Source organism: Rhinopithecus bieti, unplaced genomic scaffold (genome assembly GCF_001698545.2).
Source record: "Rhinopithecus bieti isolate Rb0 unplaced genomic scaffold, ASM169854v2 scaffold_28458, whole genome shotgun sequence".
In the NCBI taxonomy this organism is placed as follows: Eukaryota; Metazoa; Chordata; class Mammalia; order Primates; family Cercopithecidae; genus Rhinopithecus; species Rhinopithecus bieti.
In genome coordinates, this window is record NW_016812347.1 from 1,397 (window position 1) to 10,519 (window position 9,123).

Sequence of the window (9,123 nt, forward strand, 5' to 3'; positions counted from 1 at the left end):
TGCAGCCACTCCAGTAAACATAAATCCTTTTAAAAACTTTTCTTGAAACCATCAGGCACTAAAACTTTTTCATAGGTAAGACCAAGGTAAAAATGGAATTAGACTATTGCAACTTATGAACAAGACTTAAGATATGAAGAAACCAAATGAAAAAAAAAAATTCTAAAATCTGAATTTCTTAGAAGCTTATTACCTATGACATTTACCTGCCCAAAGACATACCTTTTAAAACATCAGGATAATGCAACTCTATTTCCGAAATACATTGGTTTGACAATACAAAGCCTACTAAACTGTTCGATTTATTCTAGGTTAGATAGCTTTCTCTGTGTCTCCTTCAAGTTTTTGTCGCTCTGTCTTGCAGCCAGTGCATTATGAAGAAAAGAACTGGTGTGAGGAGCAGTACTCCGGGGGCTGCTACACAACTTACTTCCCCCCTGGGATCCTGACTCAATATGGAAGGTAGAGTAAAAGCGTGCTAAGCTGTGACTGAAATCCCCTGCACCTGAATCCAAACCCTAAATAGGTTCAGGTAGCTCTTCTCCCTTGTTTCTTATAAATACAAAAAAAAAAAATCCCCCAATTTCCTTTGTATCTTATGAATGAAATTGTTTATCTTATGAATGAAATCATGGATCTTATGAATGAAATCATTATAATTATACATACACCATGGTGCTGCTTTTCAATTTTAATTTTTCTGGAAGGGCAATTCCAATCAATATAACCATAGAAGGTTTCAGCATAAGAATAGCATTTTACCCCATTCTTCATGATGTGATTATTACACATTGCGTGCCTGTATCAAAACACATCATGTAACCCATAAATATATACACCTACTGTGTACCCGTAAAAATTAAAAATCAAAAAAGAGTAGCATTTTAGGAAGTCCAAGGGTCACCCACAGTCTCAGAAAAAGTGTCCTTATACTGAGTTAGGACTCAGTAAAACTTCCTCAAATGCCACTGTACAACTGCCAACATGGGGACAAAATTATAAAAACAAAATGAGTTCTAGACTGGGCATGAAGAGACTTTGGTCCCAGCTCTGATTCTACCAATAACCAACTTTTTCATGCCAAACAGGTCACTTCTCCTTTCTGAACCTCACTTTCTTAGCAAGTGAATGGGAAAGGACAAAATGATGTACAGTGAGCAATAATCAGGATGCTCAAGAAAGTATGAATTGTTTTTATTTTTTTATCCTAATCCTTAGATGCTGGCAAGTGTGAGTTATTTTTTAACATCCTTATTGAGACATAATACACATACCATACAATTCACCTATTCAAAACGGTGCACAGTTCAATGGCTTTTAGCATTCACAGTATTATACATACAAGTATGTTGTTGTTTAATTTATTTGATGACAATAAATGAACTAATAATATAGCAGTGATTTTTATGACAATCATAATATTACTAAACCAAGCAATTATTTAATGCCAAAACCTTAATCTAAACAGAATGAGAAATGTAAACTAATGAGTCAAAGACTGTTGAAAGTATGCAGCAAACAGAGGGGGTAAGTGGAAATGGCTAATCAATCTGTCCATGAAAACTGGTCAAATAAGGATTAAAACCTGCTTATCAGAAGATACATAATAACTTTGGTTAGCACTTTCTTTACCTGCTTGAAGATGGCAAAATATTATCCAAGAGAACATTCTGGGGCCAAAGGGCAGCACCTGATAAGCTGCTGGGTCTTTAAGTTAATTTTTAGATATGTTGACTGTATTAGTCCGTTTTCACGCTGCCGATAAAGACATACCTGAGATGGGCAATTTACAAAAGAAAGAGGTTTATTGGACTTACAGTTCCACATGGCTGGAGAAGCTTCACAATCATGGCGAAAGGCAAGGAGGAGCAAGTCACATCTTATGTCGATGGCAGCAGGCAAAGAGAGAGCTTGTGCAAAGAAACTCCCATTTTTAAAACCAGGTCTTGTGAGATCCATTCATTATCACGAGAACAGCACAGGAAAGACCCGCGCCCATGATTCACTCATCCTCCAACGGGTCCCTCCCACAACACATGGGAATTATGGGAGCTACAATATGAGATTTGGGTGGGGACACAGAGCCAAACCGTATCACTGAGTGTAGAATATGTCAATGGTATTTGTTTCAGTCTGCGTTTATTGGGCTAAGTGCCAACCATTTGCCAAGCACTGTGCTGAAAACTTCAATACCAAGGACAGCCTCCCTGCTGAGAAGGAGCTGACAGTGTTGAAGGCTAGGGTGGGGATGGGGAGAGGACATGACATCAAAAATTGACTCTATAGTACTGACATATGTCCCTGGGAGGGAATAAGGATAAAAGAGGGCACTACTGTATCACCACTCAGAATGTTACCACTGAGGTAAATGCTGTAATACAGGGGCATAGAGATACCACTGGGAAACACTGAGGCACAGGCTAGCCTTACTTAGAGAAATCTGAGAAGGCTTCATAGTGCACATACCACCTGAGGGTTGTAGGAGGCAGAGAAAGGCTATTGGGGATGCAGTCTATGCAGATGGAATGGTATGAGGAAAACGCTAGGATCCCACAGGTTTCTAGAAGGCCTGGGGAAGAACTTTGCATGGATGGTGTATTAGGCCATTCTTGCATTGCCTAAAATAAATACCTGAGTCTGGGGAACTTATAAAGAAAAAAGGTTCAATTGGCTCACAGTTCTGCAGGCTATACAAGCATGGTGCTGGCATCTGCTCAGTTTCTGGTGAAGCCTCAGGGAGCTCACAATCGTGGCAGAAGCCAGAGTGAGAACAGGCAAGTCACATGGCGAAAGCAGGAATAAGCAAGTGTGGTGGGGAGAGGTGGCATACACTCTTATGTGACCAGATCTTGCGAGAACTCACTATCATGAAGAAGGCACCAAGCCATGAGGGATCCGCCCCCATGATCCAAACACCTCCCACCAGGCCCCACCTCAAGCATTGGGAATTACAATTCTACATGAGATTTGGGCGGGGACAAATATCAAAATTCTGTCAGATGGGCTATGGGTGATATTAGGGACAGAATGGAGAATCAGACCAAAGAGGGAGGAAGGGCCCTTTGCCCTATATGACACATTCAGGAATACAAAACTTGATATTTCAACAGAGAACAGCTATCACTGCATTACTTTTGTTTTTGGCTTTGTTTTAAATCAGAAGTGTGATATGATTCGATTTCTGACCACAGAGTGGTGAGTTTTATGCTCAATTTCATGAAGAGTGTCAGGAAAATACCTTTTGGTTTGGGGAGCAAAGAGGACACTTACCTGAACTGGCCTGATCCTGACCACGTGAGAGAAGCAAGATAAATCCCATCATATCTGGCATTGGTGGTGATACAGTAATGCCTTCTTTTATCTTTATTCCTTCCCAGGGATATATGTAAGGCTTCCTATAACTACCTTCAATTCATAGGGTAGACTCTAAGGCACAACTTAGCTTAACATAACTCCCAGCTTGAACAGAGACTACCTGCCCAGACAACTTCTCTTGACTCTTCAGGGCCATGGCATTTAAGATATTGCAATAAGTTTTATATTCAGAGCCCTGGAAGTTCACAGTACATGTTCTAAAGGAAGAGAGAAGACAGAATTAACAGTACAACTTGGTAAAGAACTAAATGTACATTTCTCAAGAAATTTTTCTTCTGGATAGAGTGAAAAGATGATTGTCGTGATTATGCAGTAAAACTCATAAGCCACAAGAAATATATGTGGAGTTCTACTTTGTGATGTCCTATAATCTTTTGTAAATATATACTGTCTATTCACGCACCTGCAAAAGAAGGGGCAGGTGTTTTTCTTACCTGGTTGTTGGACATTTTTTTCCCCTAAAGGAATGTAATTTCCAAATGACAAGTAGAGGGAAACTATCTCTTTGTTTAAAATTAATTCTTGGTTTTTACATTTTCTGATTGATAGTATGATTAGTTATCTAAGCCTTTGTTCTTTCTTCTAATATTTCATTCTTAGGGTCTAGCCAGGCCTCCCAGAGGTCTCCAACTGGGGTTAGTTTTCTTCACTGGAAAAAAAAGTAAACATGCAGTGAAAAATGGCATTGTTTAATCAACATGGGGAAAGTCAATCCACCTTCTCTTGCAGGAAGGGTTCCTTCCTGAATACCCTTAGACACTTTTTAATTACAGACTTATTTCATATGTTGTCATCAATATACTAATACAGATGTTCCTCAAAATATGATGTGGTTAAATCCCAATAAACCCACCACAAATTGAAAATATTTTAAGTGGAAAATGCACTTAATACACCTAACCTACCAAATATCATAGTTTAGCCTAGCTACCTTAAACGTGCTCAGAACACTTATATTAGCCTACAGTTGGGCAAAATAATCTAACAGAAAGCATATTTTATAATAGAGGGTTGGATATCTAAGTTTTAAATACGATATTGAAAGTGACAGACAGAATGCTTATATGGGTACTTGAAGTATGGTTTCTACTGAATGTGTATTGCTTTAACACCATCATAAAGTTAAAAACTATAAGTCGGAGACCGTCTGTATTCTATATAATATCTCTCCTTGTATTTTCTTCTCCTCTTTTTGATGACTGCAATCAGAGCAGGTGAAAGAAAATCCACAAATGCAAGCCAGCTCGTTGGGTTTTCTAATAAAAGGCCCAGTGGTGTACAGTGTTGACTAAGATGGAGCATAGGTGTTAGCTCTTGACATTGCTTATCAGATATAAGAGAATCCTGAGACAGAATGAATAATGGCATGTTGATGGTGCTTTCCTTATGGTATTTTTGTCAGAGCAACAATGAACTGCCCCTCTTACAGGCCATGTGCTATGACATTTCAGTCCCTCATGTAGCATGTGGGCACTCTACTAGCTATTAAATATTATAGGGTGATGATACACCAGGCAAAGAATATAAAATGAAAACAGAGACTTTGACATTTGGTAGACATGGTTCAAATTCTGGCTTTGCTATTTTCTAGGAGTGTGGCTCTTGGCATATCACCGAACATTTCTCCAAGCCTGTTTCCTCATGTGTAAAATTAGATAATGATAATTTTAATTGATAATAGTAGCTACGTCACAGAGTTCTTTAAAAGATTGAAGAAGTAATGCAGTAGAGAGAGGAAGTGTAACTAAGTGATTAAGACTGTAGGTTCTAGAGTCAGATTGCCTGTGTTCAAATACCAACTCTGCCACTTGCTAGCTGTGACCGAGAGCAAATTACTTTGTCTTTGTTGCTGGTTAGGTTCCAGGAAGCAGACCCTGAAACAACGGTTAGCAGACAGGATATATATTAAGGCATGCCCTTAGGATTGGCAGCCGTGGAAGGGAGAAGGAAGCAGGAGTGGGCATAGGGAGAACTTGGGCTGCAATGCAGTTCCAGAGAAGGCCTCAGCTGACCCCAGAGGGAGTTCCAGAACTAGAATGACCCTTCAGAGTGGGTGGTCTCAAGTTGGAGCTTGGGAATCAGGTATTTACAGCCTATGGTGATCAGTCACTGGATGCAACTGCTGCTGGAAGGAGGCATGACCTAGGTGACAGAGTTTTTTTTAGCAGAGGCAATCTCCAAAGAGGGCTGACATCAGTAGGCCCTCTTCTGGCAGCACTCCTAGCAGCTGGGAATAAGTCTTTCATTCTTGAAGGGGGCCTGCGTGGTTCATCACAATGTCCACCACAGTCTACCTCCATATTCTCATCTGCAAAATGGGGATAATAATAGTACCGACCTCACCAGTACAGGCAAGTGTTCAAGGAATAGCAGTCATGGAGCCATAGTCAGACTCTCAGATTTGTTAAATTTTACTGATGGAAAGGGTCTTAGAAATCAGTGGACCATTCGCTTTAAGAGGCAAGGAAGCCAGAGCACAGTGAGAGGAAGTGATTTGCCAAGTTCACTAGTGGAATAACCACAGAGCCAGTGAGCCATAAAGGGAGCCATGTGACTGGGCTTATACAGTCCCTCACTTCATGTTGGTGAAGCAAATACATAATTTACGTCCATTAATGTCAGCTCCTTCACCTGCAACTCTTGGTGCAGGAATGAACTTTGGCTTTTATTCCATTTTGTTTGTGACAAGGATCATGCAAGAGCTGGAGGAACCACATAAACGTTATTCCAAAATTGCCAATGTCCTTCTTGATTGTTTAGAATCTGAGGAAGCTGACCAGCATTGGTCTTTATGGGAAAACTTTTCTCTGACTCTCTGAGACTGACCACTTTTGCCTCTTTGCTTTTATTCCAAGGGTTCTACGCCAGCCAGTGGACAGGATTTACTTTGCAGGCACCGAGACTGCCACACACTGGAGCGGCTACATGGAGGGGGCTGTAGAGGCCGGGGAGAGAGCGGCCCGAGAGGTAGGGTCCGGCGTCACAGATTATGGGGAAGGACGCAACTCATGGTCCGGACATGTAGGTCAAAGATATCTGAGAGCCTGGAGACCAACTCTCAAATGACCCCTATCTTTAGACCCATAAAGTACCATTTTAACTATTGTCTCAGGTGAAGTGAATACCTTAGCCCGAAGTAATAATGAAAATACCTAACGTGTCACCCAAGGTAAAAAGAACCCATCGGGCAAATGATCAACCTGACTATACTTGAAAGATAACCTAGGTCTGATATTCTAGAACCAAACATGCTTCTATTAGGACTCAAAATTCAATTCATTTCACAGGAAAGATTTTCTGACAGTTCCTCTGATCTCATCCCTATCTGAGGTGTGTTCACAACTATTAAAATTTATGGTAAGCCTAATGATTGGAACCTCTTCACCACAGGAGAAAGACCTTTTGGTGCCTCTTAAAGGTTGAGTGGAGTGTTCTGGCCTTTACCTTGGTGTTTTTGATGGATATCTCAAGAGACAGTTACTTAGTCCTTTATTTAGGGAGCAGATTAGAAGAAAGATGGTGTCACTTTTGCTATTTGCCAATGTGTTCTTTTGTTTCAGATCCTGCATGCCATGGGGAAGATTCCAGAGGATGAAGTCTGGCAGTCAGAACCAGAGTCTGTGGTAGGCTGTTTTATTTCATGAAATTAGATATCTTTTCTCCAGAACCCATCATTTGCAAGAAGAGCACACTTGTATATATTCACATACCTTTTCCTAAGTGAGTCAACTAAGTGATTTACCTAATTGATTTCAACATGAATGTTTAAATAAGTATCATGGGTTAGGGCAGAGGTGAGAGATTTAGATGAACTTTGATAAATTTGTAGCTGCCACATTCATTACAGATTATTAGGAAAAAAATATTTTTTGATGAGGAGGGAGACATTTCTCAGAGACTTCTAAAAATAATAACTCAATAAATGCCAGTCGAATAAATATCTAGCCTGGTGATTCTCAACAAGAGGTAGGAAAAGAAAGGAAAGTGTGTTAGCATCTCCTTTCCAGGGACAAACAGAGGGAATGAAATGGAGAATATTTATATTAAAATTTTGTTTTTAATATACTCATAATTTTTGTAAAAAAATCCTAGGAAGTTTTCCTGGCTGGAAGGAGGGATGCATAGAGGTTAGAGTGAAAACACACGTTAGAGGACAAGGTCACAAAGCTCAGAATTATTGCTCTATCCTTTTAAGTGTGAAGTCAAAGAGAATAGGCCTGCCACTCCAAAGTCATTCTCTTGGTGCTTCTGCCAGGGATGGGATTGTGGGCTGTGAGGACCACTGATTCATTTACTAACAAGTGTTTATGGCACACGTGTTCTGCATCAGCCATTGTGGCAAAGACACAGCAGCATTTTTGTGCAGCTCAACATCTGGTGGAGAATGCAGATGATAACCAAAAAGTACGGAATAGTGAAGGAGACATGCTGAGAAAAAAATGCAAAAGGAAAACGTCATCCTAGGCTGGGGGCTCAGGAAAGAAAGCCTCCCTAAGGAAGTGAAGGGTCCAGTGAGGAAGACAGAGTAAACAGTATAAGCAGAGGAAACATCGTGTTTAATGGTCTAGAGGTTGGCAAGAATGGGTCATGTTCAGAGAGCTGGAGGAAGTACAGACTTTCTGGAATAAAGTGCACAAGCCCTGTACTAATATCCAGTGTTTTCTGAACCCAGGACGTCCCTGCGCAGCCCATCACCATGACCTTCTTGGAGAGATATTTGCCCTCCGTGCCAGGCCTGCTCAGGCTGATTGGATTGACCACCATCTTTTCAGCAACGGCTCTTGGCTTCCTGGCCCACAAAAGGGGGCTACTTATGCGAGTCTAAAGAGAGAGGGTGTCTGTAATCACACTGTCTTCTTACTGTATTTGGAGTATGGGTTTGGGGAAAGAGTTGCAGTAAAGTTCCATGAAGACAAATAATGTGGAGTGAGGCAGGGAGCGTGAAGTAAGTCCAACTCTGACTGTAAAATACATGGTATCTCTTTCTCCATTGTGGCTGCTGCTTAGTGTCCCTTACCTGGCTTAGCGTTCTGTTTCAACAGTTTCCAAGTGTATTGCCCTCAGAATCTTTAGAATAGTTAAATTGGCTTGTTCAAGGTTCTTGCTGCCCCACAACACACCTTGCCCATGCACAAGCAATGAGTTTTTTCCTACCACTGTGACTTTGTGCTTGTTCTTCCTCTTACCTGTAATAGCCTCACCTTCCCAAGTTCTTTGCATTTGTCCTTAGAATGCTGTATTGTTACAGCTGAAAGACATTAAAGACCATTTAGTCCTCACCTGTTTTAGAGTTGAGCAAACTGAAGCCGACAGAGGTGGAACTTAATTACCTAAGAGCCACAATAAGCCACTGGTATCTCGGGGACTAGAACACAAATCCAATGCCTTTCCCACCTCCCTGGATGTATTCCCCAATTATCCTCCTTCACTCCCTGTTATTGTCACTGATGGTGTCCCCTTGTGTGGATTTACTCTGTGCTAAGTCGTCTTGCACTACTTAAATGCTACTCAGTATATAGCCTTAAGTCTTACTGTTTTGTGCAGTGTCTCCAGCTGATTTTAGCTTTTTGGATGGTAGAAATTTTATCTCTTCTTCCTTTTGTATCCTCCATTGTATCTTCATACAAAGAACAATACACATTTGGGTAATTAAAATCAAAGTTGATTGACCATATCTGCTGTCCTTTCTTTTGGATAATGATTTTCAAGCTTTGAATAGATCAAATCAAGATCCAGTATTAGGTATAT

The 9,123-nt window shown here is 40.6% G+C and overlaps 1 protein-coding gene across 1 annotated transcript; it reads left to right on the plus strand.

Moving 5' to 3' along the window:
* Window positions 1-364: 364 nt before the first annotated feature.
* Window positions 365-9,049, plus strand: LOC108544699 (amine oxidase [flavin-containing] B-like; the record flags this gene model as incomplete). Its single annotated transcript, XM_017895922.1, has 4 exons — window positions 365-462; window positions 6,231-6,342; window positions 6,936-6,998; window positions 8,048-9,049. Coding segments are annotated over 4 exons (426 nt in total), but the record flags the coding sequence as incomplete, so codon positions are not given.
* Between the last annotated feature and the right edge of the window lie 74 nt (window positions 9,050-9,123).